This window comes from Girardinichthys multiradiatus, chromosome 4, assembly GCF_021462225.1.
Source record: "Girardinichthys multiradiatus isolate DD_20200921_A chromosome 4, DD_fGirMul_XY1, whole genome shotgun sequence".
Classification (NCBI taxonomy): domain Eukaryota; kingdom Metazoa; phylum Chordata; class Actinopteri; order Cyprinodontiformes; family Goodeidae; genus Girardinichthys; species Girardinichthys multiradiatus.
In genome coordinates, this window is record NC_061797.1 from 6492577 (window position 1) to 6510802 (window position 18226).

At 41.7% G+C, this 18226-nt stretch overlaps 1 protein-coding gene across 1 annotated transcript in view; it reads left to right on the forward strand.

The window, feature by feature from the left end:
- The first annotated feature begins 559 nt into the window (after nucleotides 1-559).
- znf507 (zinc finger protein 507) overlaps nucleotides 560-18226 on the forward strand; it is a 35564-nt gene continuing 17897 nt past the window's right edge. The window contains exons 1-4 of the mRNA XM_047363533.1: nucleotides 560-947; nucleotides 5564-7927; nucleotides 11087-11204; nucleotides 11325-11433. Coding sequence (XP_047219489.1) covers nucleotides 5567-7927; nucleotides 11087-11204; nucleotides 11325-11433 — 2588 coding nt within the window. The 5' untranslated portion in view covers nucleotides 560-947; nucleotides 5564-5566. The remainder of the gene's footprint in view (nucleotides 948-5563; nucleotides 7928-11086; nucleotides 11205-11324; nucleotides 11434-18226) is intronic.

Below are 18226 nucleotides of genomic sequence, written 5' to 3' on the forward strand. Positions count from 1 at the left end.
GTTGTTGCCAAGGGGTTTAAAGGGGATCACATTTTAACATAAGCCCAGGTCTGGTTTCTCTCAATATCTTTATATTCTAATAACATTTGATGAGCTGAACATTAAAAGGTTACAAAAAGCCAAAAATAGAAGAAATCTGTAAATACTTTTGTAAGCACGTCCTTAATTTACCATCACAAGATCCAATTAATTTGCTGAAATAAAAAAGTGGAAACAGTTTTTGTCATAATTTCAGAATTTAACTATAATTAGTTATATTTTAAAACAAATGTGAGGAACAAAACTAACTGTCAGTTATTTTAATAATCAAAATGCCAGAAAATTAATCAATGACTGTTTGTTCAATGCTTTATTGTAATATGTAGAAAACTTTAATGGAATTCAGCCATTCTTTGTGAATTTGGATGAATTTGATGTCTAGGTTGCTTAGCAGCCTTTATATGGTCTGTATTGTTGACTCTGGTGTGTCTCATCTTATTCTTGACACTACTCCATAGATTCTTTGTTGGCTGGCCAGTCATGCTCAGTAACACCATGGTGATTACAGCAGGAATTGGTACGTTGGGCAGTTTCCAAGTCCTGCTGGAAAGTAAAATCAGCATCTTCGTGCAGCTAGTCAGCAGAAGGAAGCATATCCTGGTGCAGTTGCGCTGACTTTAGACTTGATAAAACACAGTGGAGCATCAGCATCAAGCTTTTATGAGCCGTTTCACACGACTGTGTCCGCAGCTCCGGCTGTGTAGCAGATAGTGGCAGCGCCGCGGTTTACGAGCGGTTCTTGAAGACGGCGTTGGTCACCTGACTCAAACTCCAAGTCACGTGACTGATATTCCATCCTCGCCATTTTGCAATGTGGTGAGAGAGAGAGGCCACTTTTTATGACTAACGAATGCAAACTCTCTAGTTTTACGCGCTGAGGGCAAAGAGCGTCGAGTCTTGCTGCGTCGGTGAGTGTTTTCCGCCACGTGCTCCTCTGTCACACATTAGCCTTAATGCGAATACAGATGCCCTTGTTGTACATTCATGTTTGGAACTGCTAGCACTGTGTGTGTGTGTGTGTGTTTGAATAGCAGACAGCAAGATGTGAAGCTAACACTGTCTGCCCTATTTTCTCAGAACTTTTGTCAGTTGTTTATTGAAACAAATCACTCAAGAAACCTCAGTTTTGTCCGAATCGGTGTAGCCTGTTAGCTAACACGAGTGTGTTTGAGTTTGGAGGCTGTGTACAACGTTATTTCATTGGCTAGTGAAGGAAATATTTTTAGATTCTGACATAACAGGTGCTCCTCTCAGACGGGTCAAAGGACACGGTGATGGAGTCTCCCGAGGGGCTGACCTCATCTTTATCAGGATGATAAAGAATCGCGACTGATTTGAAAGTTTTTATGTGAAGTGCTGGTACCTCTCACTCACTCCGTTGTATGGTACGCTTCTCTCTAAGCATGTTGTCATCTCCTCGTTCAGAAACAGAAGTGGGAGAAAGAGAAAGGAGAACTGCGGTCGGAAGATGGGAACTGGGAAAAGTGTTGACTTTGTGGAGATGAAAGGAATTTGAACCACATTGTGGCTGATCATTTCCCCAGAGCTCAGTTTGTAAACAGACGCACATGGTTCGGTGTGGAGGCCTTATCAGGAATGGATTAAACAATTCTGCTTATCAAGGGAATCGTTTGCAAAGTCACACATTCGAGTCAGGATTGATCTGTATAACAACACCCCATTTACAGAGCAGCAAACTACAAATAAAATGAAGTTAGAAAACTGTTTTTTCCTCACATAAAGCAAAGTAAGTTAGAAATAACCGCTGCTGCTGTGCTGTACAGACGCTCTCAATAAATAAGTTAGTGTATTTAATAAATCTAATTCAAAAATGTATTACTTCTATACAGGTGCATTACACACAGTGATGTATTTATTTATTATATCACATGAGACCAATCAAAAGCAATACAGCAATGTTTTTATAGTCATGTAACAGATCATTTACAGGGATGTCTCAGTCAATTAGAATATTGTTAAAAAGACTATTTCATTTCACTAATATAACTCATCAACTGAATTTTATATATTTCATTTTTGTAGATTATTTGTAATGCAGAAAAGTTGTGGCCTACACAATCATCGGGTAGACTGCCAACCTGATAGATGTTCAGCAGACACATACATAGAGTGCCATATACAGGTCCTTCTCAAAATATTAGCATATTGTGATAAAGTTCATTATTTTCCATAATCTCATGATGAAAATGTAACATTCATATATTTTAGATTCATTGCACACTAACTGAAATATTTCAGGTCTTTTATTGTCTTAATACGGATGATTTTGGCATACAGCTCATAAAAACCCAAAATTCCTATCTCACAAAATTAGCATATCATTAAAAGGGTCTCTAAACGAGCTATGAACCTAATCATCTGAATCAACGAGTTAACTCTAAACACCTGCAAAAGATTCCTGAGGCCTTTAAAACTCCCAGCCTGGTTCATCACTCAAAACCCCAATCATGGGTAAGACTGCCGACCTGACTGCTGTCCAGAAGGCCACTATTGACACCCTCAAGCAAGAGGGTAAGACACAGAAAGAAATTTCTGAACGAATAGGCTGTTCCCAGAGTGCTGTATCAAGGCACCTCAGTGGGAAGTCTGTGGGAAGGAAAAAGTGTGGCAGAAAACGCTGCACAACGAGAAGAGGTGACTGGACCCTGAGGAAGATTGTGGAGAAGGGCCGATTCCAGACCTTGGGGGACCTGCGGAAGCAGTGGACTCAGTCTGGAGTAGAAACATCCAGAGCCACCGTGCACAGGCGTGTGCAGGAAATGGACTACAGGTGCCGCATTCCCCAGGTCAAGCCACCTTTGAACCAGAAACAGCGGCAGAAGCGCCTGACCTGGGCTACAGAGAAGCAGCACTGGACTGTTGCTCAGTGGTCCAAAGTACTTTTTTCGGATGAAAGCAAATTCTGCATGTCATTCGGAAATCAAGGTGCCAGAGTCTGGAGGAAGACTGGGGAGAAGGAAATGCCAAAATGCCAGAAGTCCAGTGTCAAGTACCCACAGTCAGTGATGGTCTGGGGTGCCGTGTCAGCTGCTGGTGTTGGTCCACTGTGTTTTATCAAGGGCAGGGTCAATGCAGCTAGCTATCAGGAGATTTTGGAGCACTTCATGCTTCCATCTGCTGAAAAGCTTTATGGAGATGAAGATTTCATTTTTCAGCACGACCTGGCACCTGCTCACAGTGCCAAAACCACTGGTAAATGGTTTACTGACCATGGTATCACTGTGCTCAATTGGCCTGCCAACTCTCCTGACCTGAACCCCATACAGAATCTGTGGGATATTGTGAAGAGAACGTTGAGAGACTCAAGACCCAACACTCTGGATGAGCTAAAGGCCGCTATCAAAGCATCCTGGGCCTCCATAAGACCTCAGCAGTGCCACAGGCTGATTGCCTCCATGCCACGCCGCATTGAAGCAGTCATTTCTGCAAAAGGATTCCCGACCAAGTATTGAGTGCATAACTGTACATGATTATTTGAAGGTTGATGTTTTTTGTATTAAAAACACTTTTCTTTTATTGGTCGGATGAAATATGCTAATTTTGTGAGATAGGAATTTTGGGTTTTTCATGAGCTGTATGCCAAAATCATCCGTATTAAGACAATAAAGACCTGAAATATTTCAGTTAGTGTGCAATGAATCTAAAATATATGAATGTTACATTTTCATCATGACATTATTGAAAATAATGAACTTTATCACAATATGCTAATATTTTGAGAAGGACCTGTATATCTACTTCTATTAATGGGAAGTTTGTTGGAAGAAAAAAAGGTGCACAAGCAGTAGGGATAACTGCAGCTCTGAGAAGATTCTGAGGCAAAGGCCATTCAAGAGCTTGGAGGAGATTCACACTATTGTTATCTAAAATTCTTCATTCAAATGAACAAACACCTGAATTATATCAATCTAATAACGAGTTTCAGTTATTCAGTTACTGATATTACTTTTGAAATATATTTAAGTTTTTTTTAGATGTTCCTGTATATCACTAATTTATTATATTTAGCCATTCGCTGTTCACTTTTTCTAGAAAATGGAGTGATTTCATTTATGTGGAAATGCATTTATGTAGAGAGTTTTAATAATATGGTCCAAGATGCCTCTACATCTGGGTATGGGATTATCGTGGTATAAGGGAAAATCCTAGTTTTTACTTTCTCAGCACCACAGTGTTCCCTACAGGAGTATAACTTGATCTAATCGCCTTTATTTAAAACAGAAAAGTGACAGTTATCTGTACTGCTGCAAAAACAAACTGTCATTATAGTTTATTACATGTATGTTTTGTTAGTTTGATGCACAAAAATAAGCCAAACATCCCCTTGTATTTAGCAGGTATGTCCATTTGAAACACATTGGAGTCTTCTTTTAGCCATCTGACCAGCAGTGCACACCAACATGTGGGGGAGGGGCAGGTCTGCGTCACTCTGTGCTCCATAGAGAATGCTCTGTGATCTAATTAAAAGAAATTGAAACCCTAAGAACAGCGTGGCAGAACATTTTGGCGGTCTTAAAGAGGAGCTTTTAAAAACTTTTGTAAAGTACCATACTTTAAACCAGTCTGCCCCTAATCCAGACTGATTAGGATCCATTCTTGTGTTCTTGGTACTTGGAATCGACCAAAGTCAGTTGCCTCAGTTTATCCAACAACTTTTTGACAACTGATCATGCGGTCAAGGTCTAAAAGTTTAAACGTGTTTCATGTTTGAGGTACTTGATTCTCAGTTTTACCTGTAAGACTCAGCTCCATGTTGCTGGACAATCCTCACATCATGATGATTCCTCTCCAGATTGTGTCTGGATTGTTGACCCCACCGTTTATTCATGGCAGCATTTTAAACCAACGTCCTTGACTGATTAGCATCCTCACACCTTGATTGTATTAGCATATCTTACTATTGGCAGGACACTATACTGATGGTGGCGCTCACCTTCTTATTCAGAGGATATTTACTGTACATATTGGTCAATATCACGATAACGATATGAGTTACAGTAAATAAATGAAGGGTTAATGTTTATCTGCTCTGGATCTATAGCAAACTATGAAAAATAAAAAGTATTTCCATCTTAACCACAAGATTGTACTGAAAAAGATGCTTCAGGTCAACATCTGCCATTTAGCATTGAAACATCTTAGTTCAGTTCCTCAGTCTTTTCACTCTACCACCTCCTTACGTTCTTAACCTTTTTATACTGCGTTAAACATGTCTGAGTAGAAATGTTACAGGCTTAGAGAGTCTGAATATATTGTGCTGGACTAACTAGCTAACAGTCCAGGCTGTTTGTATACAGTTATTTTGCCATAATGACAAATATACAATATGTGCAGCCTTATGACTGAACTTGCATTAAATTAGATGTGGATTTTTGTGCCAGGGGAAAAGAAATTGAAAGTAAAGCATGTCAAAATGGATGAATAAAAAAACATTCTCATCAATGCGTTGACTATATGCAGCAACCAAAATGATTGTGCTACTTTGTTTCCTTCTCTCTCCTAGGTAATGGATGAGAATAGCAGTGTTGCTGTCCTCATCTCAAAGTCCTCCTCTGCATCTGATGCTTCTTCCTCTGCTCCAGTACCTGGATCTCACTTTCTGACCCACCGTCAGGGGGTCGTAGATCAGGATATCCCAAGGAATATCCTGCCAAAACAGGTGGATGAGTCCCTCATCCAGGTCATTGAGAAGCTCAGCAAGATAGTTGAGAAGCGGCCGCAGAGGCGCTGCACTGTGGGGGGGCCGAAAAGAGGCCAATATCTGGACTCCTCCGCTGGGAGAGGAAGTACCGAGGTGAGATTCAGCCTGGGAAGTTCTCCTTACAAGAAAATGAAGAATAACTGTAATGAGGAGGTCAGAATAGATGACAGCAGTGCAGACAGTGTCTCTTCTTCTCTTGGTATGGGTGACAATAACAACAATAGCATCACCTCTGCAGTGACTGAGGTTGCTGGCGGGTCACACCACAGTGATCACAAACGGACAGTAACGTGCTACCAGTGCAGCCTTTGTCCCTACCTCTCCCAGACGCTGACCCAGCTCAGAGAGCACCTGAAGCAGCACAATGAGCAGCACAGTGACCTCATCCTCATGTGCTCTGAGTGTCACTTCACCTCCAGAGACCAGGACCAGCTGGAGGCACACGTCAGGCTGCACTGCGATGACCGAGGCAACACGAAGAGAACTTCCATGCTCACTTTGGGTGAGGAAATGATTTTAAAAAAGGTCGGGGATGAGGAGCAACACAGTACAGGTGCTGAAGTGATCAAAAGTTCAGGAGATGAGCAACAAAAGAAGAAGAAATGGTATAGCTATGAGGAGTATGGTTTGTACCGCTGCTTGATCTGCAGCTACGTGTGCAGCCAGCAGCGAATGCTCAAGACGCACGCTTGGAAACACGCCGGCCTCGTCGACTGCTCCTATCCCATCTTTGAGGAAGAGGAAGGTGGTTCAGCAAGACAAGAGACACAAGCCGCTACCAACAGTATTGTATCCCGAGAGGATTTAGTTATTCTGTCCCCAAGTCTTCATGATAAAAGTCTGCCGAAGCTCCCGGCTGCCATCAACCTGCAGCTCTGCATGCCTGTGGCCACTGAGAATCAACAGGACCTATTCAATCTTCCAGGCTCTAAATCCAGGGAAGGTTCTGCAACAGCTATAGATGAAGAAGAGGAGAGTGGATATGTTCCCAAAGATGTGAGCTCTGAGGAGCCTGTGGTGGAGGTGCAGGTGACCACTGAGGCACATGGTGACATGGAGGTTGACAGTACCCAAGACAGCCCCTCTGTTACTGACAGTCTGCTGTCATCAGCCCAGAAGATCATTAACAGCAGTCTGAACAGTGCTGGTCATATAAACGTGATCGTAGAACGCCTTCCTTCAGCTGAAGACTCAGTAATGGTGACAAAGCCTCTTCTTCTCAGCCCAGACATGGATAGAGACAAGAGTTTGCTGGATGTAAAGGAGGAGGAGCAGAACCATTTGGGAGGTGTTGCTGTCTGTGCAGACAATTCCACCAACAGTAAGCCATTACGTGCTGACTGTAAGTCTCCTCTCTCTAAAGGTGATGCCTCCCCAAGGGATGAAAACATCCCACCGGCTAGTCGCAAGCGAACACATTCTGAGTCTCTCCGCCTCCACTCTCTGGCTGCAGAGGCTCTGGTTGCTATGCCAATGAGGACACCAGAGCTGCCCACCTCCATCCCCAAGGTGAATCTGAAGACTGTTTTACCGCAGATGCACAGCCAACACATGGGCCAGAGGCTCTTGGACATGACTCAGAGTGGACAGAGGGAATCTGACATGGAGAAAACAGCGGCCCTGTTGGACTTGGAGCTTTGTAGCCAGGGCAAAGAGGAGGAATTGGGGTCCCTGGGCCTTGTTGAGGGTGATGAGGAAAGTCCTGCCACCAAAGCCGGAATCAGCCTTTCACTGCTAACCGTCATCGAAAGACTTAGAGAGCGCTCAGACCAGAACGCCTCCGATGAAGACATATTGAAAGAGCTTCAGGATAATGCACAATTCCAAAATGGGGCTATAGATGGAGCGGTCACTGGGAATGGAGCTGAGAGTTATGTGTGCAACATTTCAGGCATGGATGGGTTAGCTGGCTCACCTGATGGGGGGTTGGTGGATTACAATCCGGGCAGCGAGAGGCCGTACCGGTGCCGTCTGTGTCACTACAGCAGTGGTAATAAGGGCTACATTAAGCAGCACCTGCGTGTTCACAGGCAGAGGGCTCCATACCAGTGTCCCATCTGTGAGCACAAAGCGTCAGACAGTAAGGACCTGGAAAACCACATGATCTACCACTGCAAGACCAGGATGTACCAGTGCAAACATTGTTCAGATGCCTTCCACTACAAGGTGAGAGGAACTTTCTGTAATACAACCTGTTTTGTCACATATTATTCAATAAACCTGCCCAGAAACTGTGTTTAGTGGGGTTTAATTGGGATTGGATCAAATATAGCAATGTCAACTGAATATTGCTTAGTTGATAAATAAAACTAACTACTTAAAGCAGATTTCTATACTTCTAGTGCACCTGCTCTATACTGCCATGTGGGGGTGCTACACACATGGCAACTTGATCAAAATGAATGAGCTGAAGGGAAAAAGGTGTGTAAGGGCAGGAGAGAAGAAAGTTCCTGTCATTAAAAGAAGCTGGATCTGCACCTTCACTGTTCTGTTTCATCTCGTATTCATATTATCACAGATTCAGTTATTCTTTATTTGGGTTGTCTAGCTATTCAGCAGCTGCAGTGGGTACAGAAAGGCCCCACACCCTTGTTAAAGTTTTTAAAGTCTAGATTTTAATGATGTGAAAGAAGATTAGATCATTTCAGAACCGTTTGACCCCAGTGTGACTTGTAAGCTGTACAACTTAATTGAAAAACAAACTAAAATCTTCTAGGGGGAAAATTGACTGATATTTTGAGCTGTTCATAACTCCCTTATAAGGCCCCAGATCCAGCTGAAGAAAAACATCCCCAAAGCATGATGCTACCACCACTATGCTTCGCTGTAGGTATGTTTTTTTTGTTTTTGTTTCTGAGCCGAACACACCTTTTGGAAATATGGCCAAAATGTTGGTTAACCTTGGTTTAATCAGACAAAATTCCGGTTTTTCTTTGTAATGTGGCCAGGCTCAGATGTTTTTCTTTGTAAGGAAATGCTTCCATCTTGCCCTCCAACCACACAGCCCAGGCACAGAAAGGTTTAGGGAGCCGGTACGTGCCAGAAATTCTTGCAGCTCCTTTTAATGTTGCTGTGGGCGACTTCCAGTTTTCTTATCTTAATAATAGTTTTGCTGGGGCATCTGGTTCTTGGTGTGGTCACCATATTTTCTCGACCTGATGATGGCTGTCTCTACCATGTTCCATGGTATACCTGAGGTTTTGGTCATGTATCTATTCTCTTCTCCTGATTCATACCTTAATGGGACCTTAATGTTGCCTTGAAAGCTCTCTGCAGACCTCAGCTTTTATTACGAGATGCGACCAAGAAAACATGAACACTTGTGCAACCACATTACAGGTCCTTCTCAAAATATTAGCATATTGTGATAAAGTTCATTATTTTCCATAATGTCATGATGAAAATTTAACATTCATATATTTTAGATTCATTGCACACTAACTGAAATATTTCAGGTCTTTTATTGTCTTAATACGGATGATTTTGGCATACAGCTCATGAAAACCCAAAATTCCTATCTCACAAAATTAGCATATAATTAAAAGGGTCTCTAAACGAGCTATGAACCTAATCATCTGAATCAACGAGTTAACTCTAAACACCTGCAAAAGATTCCTGAGGCCTTTAAAACTCCCAGCCTGGTTCATCACTCAAAACCCCAATCATGGGTAAGACTGCAGACCTGACTGCTGTCCAGAAGGCCACTATTGACACCCTCAAGCAAGAGGGTAAGACACAAAAAGAAATTTCTGAACGAATAGGCTGTTCCCAGAGTGTTGTATCAAGGCACCTCAGTGGGAAGTCTGTGGGAAGGAAAAAGTGTGGCAGAAAACGCTGCACAACGAGAAGAGGTGACCGGACCCTGAGGAAGATTGTGGAGAAGGGCCGATTCCAGACCTTGGGGGACCTGCGGAAGCAGTGGACTGAGTCTGGAGTAGAAACATCCAGAGCCACCGTGCACAGGCGTGTGCAGGAAATGGGCTACAGGTGCCACATTCCCCAGACCTGGGCTACAGAGAAGCAGCACTGGACTGTTGCTCAGTGGTCCAAAGTACTTTTTTCGGATGAAAGCAAATTCTGCATGTCATTCGGAAATCAAGGTGCCAGAGTCTGGAGGAAGACTTGGGAGAAGGAAATGCCAAAATGCCAGAAGTCCAGTGTCAAGAACCCACAGTCAGTGATGGTCTGGGATGCCGTGTCAGCTGCTGGTGTTGGTCCACTGTGTTTTATCAAGGGCAGGGTCAATGCAGCTAGCTATCAGGAGATTTTGGAGCACTTCATGCTTCCATCTGCTGAAAAGCTTTATGGAGATGAAGATTTCATTTTTCAGCACGACTTGGCACCTGCTCACAGTGCCAAAACCACTGGTAAATGGTTTACTGACCATGGTATCACTGTGCTCAATTGGCCTGCCAACTCTCCTGACCTGAACCCCATAGAGAATCTGTGGGATATTGTGAAGAGAACGTTGAGAGACTCAAGACCCAACACTCTGGATGAGCTAAAGGCCGCTATCGAAGCATCCTGGGCCTCCATAAGACCTCAGCAGTGCCACAGGCTGATTGCCTCCATGTCACGCCGCATTGAAGCAGTCATTTCTGCAAAAGGATTCCCGACCAAGTATTGAGTGCATAACTGTACATGATTATTTGAAGGTTGAAATAAAATTTTAATTAAAACTTGCAAAATCTTTTCAATGTTTTGGACCAAATGTGATTAACACACCCCTTTCCGACAAAAGGAAATCAGACTACTTAATTTCATAAATAATATATTGCATGCTAAGTTTATTCCTGAGCAACTAAAAAAAAAACAGTATAGTTTTTTAAAGCAAAATATGTTTTTTAGGCCTGCGATTCATGCAAAACATCAAACGGTTTGTTTTATGTGTTTGAAGTAGCCTTAGAGTGGGTCACTATTGTAGAATAGACAGATTTTTTAAACAATAAAGGCACAATGTGTAATCTAGCCACACAATGTATTCCTTACAATCATGTCTTTTGACATAACAAATAATAAATGAGCTTAGGCTGCGGGGGGGGGGATCAGCGGTGAGGGAAGTAATCATGTGTTACAATAATATAAGGACTCGTTTTCAGCAGTTTGCAGCAAAGCCGATTAGATTTCTTATTTTATCCAGCAGATTTAGGAAGTCAGGCAATAGATGTTCTAACTGTAACTGATCCACTACTGTGATGACTGTACTGCACATGGTAGATGGGATTAAGACCTGTTACACTCACCAGTGCATCAGTAATGATAACTGTCTCATTGACGTATTCATCATCATGTCTTTGATTCCTTGGGTGTTTTTTCTCTAACTAGAGTCAGTTAAGAAGTCATGAAAGAGAGCATCACTGCTGCAGCTGTGATGCAGTGTCGCTCACAACCGGGACCAATGACATCACCAAGGTGGAAGAATCTGAACGGGGAACGGATGAAGGTAAGAAACTGGAGGTATTAGGATTTTTAAGTCCCTCGCTGAGTCTCTGCCGTCTCAAAGTCTTTGAGAATCGTTCTCAGGAAGCTAAAAAGAATCGGCTCCTTTTGTGTTTTCTTGCAGAAGGCAGTGTGCACAAGGTGTACAAATGTGATGTGTGCAACTACACCAGCTCTACATATGTTGGAGTAAGAAACCACCGGCGGATCCATAACTCTGACAAACCATATCGGTAAGTTAAGAAAAAACTAGGAAGTGTTGTAGAATAAGAGCAATCTCACCTAAATGCAGACAGAGCCCAGAATGAATGTTAGCTGTGTACGTAGTCCACCTCTGCCATTGGCTGTTTGACAAGCTGCACATTTTTCAACCACTTGTCTAATTTTCACACATATAACAAACAAACACTAAGCAGTCCAGTCCAGTCCAGTCCAGTCCAGTCCAGTGGACCACCCAGAAAACAGTGAATGGTTAGGTAAAGACCTTTAAGCTAAAATGCTTGAACACAACACACTGAGTGAGATCGTGTAAGAGGTCTTTGTTCTGTTTAAATGCGGGTTTGAAATGAATCTTGACCAAGTGGATTTTAGGTTCTATTGTAAATTAGGTTCTGTTTAAATTACTCACAAATTTAGAAGCGACAAGTCGTTCCGGTCACTTTATATAAAACAAGTTAAATAGGGTCCATTTCATTGTGTTTCCATTCAAACCAGTTTCTGTTTTATTCATGTGTTACAGTACCAAAGAACTTTTCATATTTTGTCATGTTACAACTATAAGTTCATTTTCATGGGATTCTGTGTGAAAAGTAGGGCATAGTAATGAAGTTTAAAGATACCTGGTTTTTAGTCTCTTTTTACAAATCTGAAAATTGTAGCATGCATTTGTAGTCTTCCCTGCTTAGACAAGACTTTGTAGAAGAATTACAGCTCTATGTTTCTGCTAGTATTGCATATATAGTGACTTAAATGTTTGCCCATTCGTTACAAAATGACTCCTGCTCAGCTGGATTGGATTGTGAGAATGTAGCAGCTGCAAAAAGCAATGACAACCTGTGTTCTGGGTTGGTCTTCCCACTCTGTTATATTGACAACATCTTTACAGTCTAGCTGTCAGAATAAAATTGTTACAAAATGGAAACAAACTGAAACAACCCCACTTTTATCACTAAATATGGTTAATGATGTTGATTCAACATTGTGTGTTAGAGCCAGCTGGATGATTGCTTTCATGGTTCCTAACCTGAAAGCACTAGGTTCCTTCCTGTCTGTGGTATACCCAGGTAGACAAACAAGTCAACTCTTCATGATCTCTGCTATATATGTTTAGCTTCTTATGAAAATAGTTTGGCCTCCTATATGAAAGTATAAAATGTATACTGGTGTGTGATGGCCAATACCTTTCTGTAGTTAACAGGTTCCTCCCTTTGTTACTTTCGCTCAGTTTGGTTATACGGCACCCTTAGCATGTTTATTTGAAAGAGTCTTAGATCATTTATTGTTTCTCTAATTCGTTGTCCCTGTAAAAAGGAAGGTGGAGTTATGTGTGGCATCACTGTTGTTGATGGGAACCTTTGACCAGCAGATGACATGAACGTTTTCCCACATGTTTAAATAGTAGAAGTATTATTTATTCACTTCCTGCCAGGCAGGACCAAATGAATCAATGTGCATATCTGTGATAGAAATGAAAAGATTTTGCAATTCTGAAATGACATTTTCTAGTTTTGTTTGTTTGTCTTCATGAGTGAAAAAACTATGAGAAGCAAATAAAGTTTTTATGGGCTTCATTCAAGACTTTTTCATAGTATGGAAAGCTTTCTGTATTCTAATGGTGGACTACGGTGGGAAAGAAACAGGTTACTTCCTGACAAGTTTTAATGCATTGAGTGTAAAAAGACCTTCTGAGTTTATTCCAATGATTTTGTCTTTTTGCGCTTTAAAAAATGAGTTGTTTTTGTCTATTTATTTGTTGATTTGAGTTCTTGTTTTAGAGGTGCATGACTGGTGTTTGTTTTTATGAAAGTCCCATTTAAAAAATATATTCGGTGTAGTTGCAATGCTCCAAAGAACCTTTAGATGGCAGTAAATGTTTGTTAATCTTTAGGCTCGGGATTTCTCCCCCCACTCGGAGCTCTCACTGTGTCTGTTACATACACCTTCTATTTGTGCCTGGATTTGCTGTTGACCAAAAGCACACATAGGTGCTAGTGTCAGGTTCCTTACCAGAACACGGACCCTCGGGCTCTAAAATTAAATTGTCTTATAACAATGCAGTCAGAAAGCTTCTCTGTGCTCTTTCTGTGAGCCTGTGGCATAAAAGACTGATCCAGGCAGCTCTACCTGATCCAGGTTCAAACATTTCAGTGAAGTCATGAAATAAAAATGATTGTTGATAAGTCATTTACATCTTTGTAAGTGGGCTGTACATTTTTAGCTCATAGCACCGGTGCCACAGAGGTTGATAATTGTATAGCACAAGCATAAAATATCTGTTCCAATGTCTTAAAACCAGATGATTTAAATGCCCTGTTTAAGGATATCAATGCAAACATTCCCCACACAGTAATAAGATATATTTTTTAGACAAACATGTTTGTCAGCACAGCACAGATTTAGTAAATACTGGTGTGTGGCCCGGCTCTAGGTAGAGCTTGTCCTTTAAACGTTGTCCTGATCAGGGTCTTCAGCAGTTGTCATCCCTGTCGGATCGCTTCTAGCTGATATCCAACAGCTCCTCAGTGGTGTTACAGGGAGACGGTTTGTGAACATTTAATATCGGATGCATCTGTGAGGCAAGCAGTGGAAGGGTTCTGTGCTCTCCAACCTTTTCTTAGAGCAGAACAAGGACAGCTCCACGAGTCCCATTTTTACAGCAGCTCTAAGCCAACCCACCTGCTATCAGTACTCCTTCAATAAAATGAATATCATTAATCAGAGGCACAAGGAATAAATCTGGCATTCAGCATCTGAAATTAACAGTTTTTTTCTAAATGCATTTTCTAATTCCTGATTTCTCCATCTGCCATCAATTTACCGTACCACCATTTTTCTGTTGCTACCATTGTTGCTTCTGTTTATTGGCAAAATAATTTAGTAGCATTGATGTTACTCACCTGCTGCATGGCGGTATTTCAGCTGCTTTTGGTTGCTTTTCCATAATGGATGATGTTCATGTAAACCTGCTCACACTTCCCACCATTAATGACCAAAGCAGAGCTAACTCATATGATTTATTCAGCATTTACCTTGATTTGGTGCAGGTTGGGTGTTTATGTGTTTCTGGTGAAAATACAACAGTCCATTAGATGTACTTCCCGCAGGCAGGGAGTTGGCATTAGATGTAGACGCAACCACATTGTTGGAGTAACGATTGGTCATCACAATGAACTACAACTACCAAGTAGAATTGCAGCAGGCCAGCAATTCACCTCTCGCTTCTTTCCAATAGACGGAAAAAAATCCCAACCACAACCAAAGGTGGAGAGCTGTCTCATGGGCGCGATGTTCGCAACATACAGGTCCTTCTCAGAATATTAGCATATTGTGATAAAGTTAATTATTTTCCATAATGTCATGATGTCGTACTGCTCAGGTCAGGAGAGTTGGCAGGCCAATTGAGCACAGTGATACCATGGTCAGTAAACCATTTACCAGTGGTTTTGGCACTGTGAGCAGGTGCCAGGTCGTGCTGAAAAATGAAATCTTCATCTCCATAAAGCTTTTCAGCAGATGGAAGCATGAAGTGCTCCAAAATCTCCTGATAGCTAGCTGCATTGACCCTGCCCTTGATAAAACACAGTGGACCAACACCAGCAGCTGACACGGCACCCCAGACCATCACTGACTGTGGGTACTTGACACTGGACTTCTGGCATTTTGGCATTTCCTTCTCCCCAGTCTTCCTCCAGACTCTGGCACCTTGATTTCCGAATGACATGCAGAATTTGCTTTCATCCGAAAAAAGTACTTTGGACCACTGAGCAACAGTCCAGTTCTGCTTCTCTGTAGCCCAGGTCAGGCGCTTCTGCCGCTGTTTCTGATTCAAAAGTGGCTTGACCTGGGGAATGCGGCACCTGTAGCCCATTTCCTGCACACGCCTGTGCACGGTGGCTCTGGATGTTTCTACTCCAGACTCAGTCCACTGCTTCCGCAGGTCCCCCAAGGTCTGGAATCGGCCCTTCTCCACAATCTTCCTCAGGGTCCGGTCACCTCTTCTCGTTGTGCAGCGTTTTCTGCCACACTTTTTCCTTCCCACAGACTTCCCACTGAGGTGCCTTGATACAGCACTCTGGGAACAGCCTATTTGTTCAGAAATTTCTTTCTGTGTCTTACCCTCTTGCTTGAGGGTGTCAATAGTGGCCTTCTGGACAGCAGTCAGGTCGGCAGTCTTACCCATGATTGAGGTTTTGAGTGATGAACCAGGCTGGGAGTTTTAAAGGCCTCAGGAATCTTTTGCAGGTGTTTAGAGTTAACTCGTTGATTCAGATGATTAGGTTCATAGCTCGTTTAGAGACCCTTTTAATGATATGCTAATTTTGTGAGATAGGAATTTGGGGTTTCATGAGCTGTATGCCAAAATCATCCGTATTAAGACAATAAAAGACCTGAAATATTTCAGTTAGTGTGCAATGAATCTAAAATATATGAATGTTAAATTTTCATCATGACATTATGGAAAATAATGAACTTTATCACAATATGCTAATATTTTGAGAAGGACCTGTAAGTCATGGCACAGACATTTTCTTTCATTGCATGTGAGAGAGTCTCTCTCTGTTTAAGGACGTTTTGTACTTTTGATATCTTCAGTTCCTTGGATGTTAACTCATCACCCGATGGATATGGTACCAAATAAGCCATTAATGATACCACTAGCTCACAAAGATGAGATGAGAATATTTTATGGAAAAATTGGTTTTCACAAATCAAACTATTTTAAAAAAAGCTTAGAAAATGTCATGTTTATCCAGAGAATACCTTTTTTTATGATTTTATTATCCATCCATATTTCCATCTAAGGTTGCCTAATACCCCAACGTCATTAAAACAGGCTTTTGGTGCATTTACAGAAATAAGATGAAGGTCACGTAAACTTGAAAATGTGTTCCTCCAGTTCAGACCGTTTGTCTTGGGTAATTCATTTTCTTTTTTGTCCGGGAGTACATACTGCTCATGACATACAGTTTGTAGTGAGAAACCATGTGCTAAACCTTTACGTGTGGAGAGTCAAAGTCAAATCCCAATCAGGGAACTTGGAGTTGTATCACAGTTGAAGGACGCAGCCAAAGTTCTGCTTTGTTTTACTGCTGGTCTGGCACTCGAGGTCACGCACTCTGAGAAAACCTTGAAGTCCCAGTTTTTCTGTTAGTCCTTTAAAAAGTGTGCCCCTGACAAAAAGAGTGCAGTATATTTACATATAGATGTGTTATATACACAGCTTCTTTGCTTAGTGCTGCATCATATCGGCTGTATGTCCTTGCTGAGATCTCTGAAACTATTGGAACTACATTAATTAAAAAGTTAGAATGAACTGAGTGTGAAGACCCAGTACAGTGATCTGCTCTTTTGTTTCTACAGGATTGTAATAAATTATCAAAACTCATGCAGGTTTCTGGCAGTGGGATTATGAACCTGTTAGAATGTTTCACGTTATTATCTTTTCTAATTCAGTAGTCTATATTCTTCTTCTGTTCTTTTGTTAATTATGGTGTTATTTAAGATGTAGATGTAGCTCAAATTTCCCTTTTACACTGTATGTAGTTTTCCGTACTGCCTCGTAGTAAAGCTTAATCTGTGCGGTGTTTTTCTGCACCTAGCAGCCAGATCCACTGTTTCCAGGGTTGTTTAGGATGAGACGGAGAAACTGTTAGGGGTGTAATGATTCATCCAGCCGATGAGACGATATCAGGTACTGTGTTCACAAGAACAAGATAAGATTCAGCGTTTTTTGTTTTAGCTTTCAGAAATGGATTAAAGGCTTCAAATCTGTAATCGGTGTAGGGAAGTTCAGTTTGGGTATTAGTAGCCCATATATTGGAGTTTTTATACAGATCTACTTTTAAGGTGCCATAAGAAGCAGTGACAATTCCCATTTTCTGTTTCAAGCCAGACCTATTAGTTTTTGCACCAGTCGGAAGCAACATACCGACATCACCACTAATAGCAGCTAAATGTTAGCCTGCGGTATTATCAGCGCCTGCTAATCGTTCCTGTGGTGCCTGTCACTCCACCACCATTTCTTTTTTTTCTGCAGAGTTCCAGAAATGCTGCGGCACATTTTCAAAGTGGTGGAGGATTTCAGTGCTTTTGTAACGGAGTGTTGTGTGACTGTGTTCAGTTTGTATTGTCTCACCTTGCGGAAGGTTAGTGATAATACCCCTATGAAAGACTATTGTCTCTGTGGAGACCATGTATTCCACTGCTTCTAATGAAGTCCGAACAAAACTTTCGCAGACTACCATCTTCCTGTACTCCACACTACTGTGAACAGTGCATTCACAACATACATTTTTAATCAAACTGCACTGCCTCCACGCTACAGTGTTGTTTCCTTATTCTCACCTGCATGAGTTTCCTTTATGCATTGCTCTAATAACAGCTACTGTTTCCTTGAACCCTGCATTATCCTTAGAACCTTTTATGTTTGTTTTTAAATACGGTCAGTTGGGAGTTCTCCAGAATCCATAGAACTCATGCAGAGTAGCTAAAGAAGCCAATGTGCATCCCAGGAACAAGCTAAAACATCCAGGGAAAAGAAGGGGAGATTCATTATTTTATAAGTGTTTTCTAATTACACAGGTTAGTTTTAGTCTGAAGGCTAGGAGTTTTATTTTGTTGCATCAGAAAGTTTTTTTGCTTCTTACTTTGTTTTAATGGTGTCCACATGGCCATGAGTGTATCCTCGGTCTCCACACCTTGAACAGAAGCATATTTGCCCCTGAGCAACTACAAAAGCCAGCCTAATCTCCCAACCAAAACATCCAAAGTGCAGCACAGCAGAACATGCTGCGATTTATTTGAGTT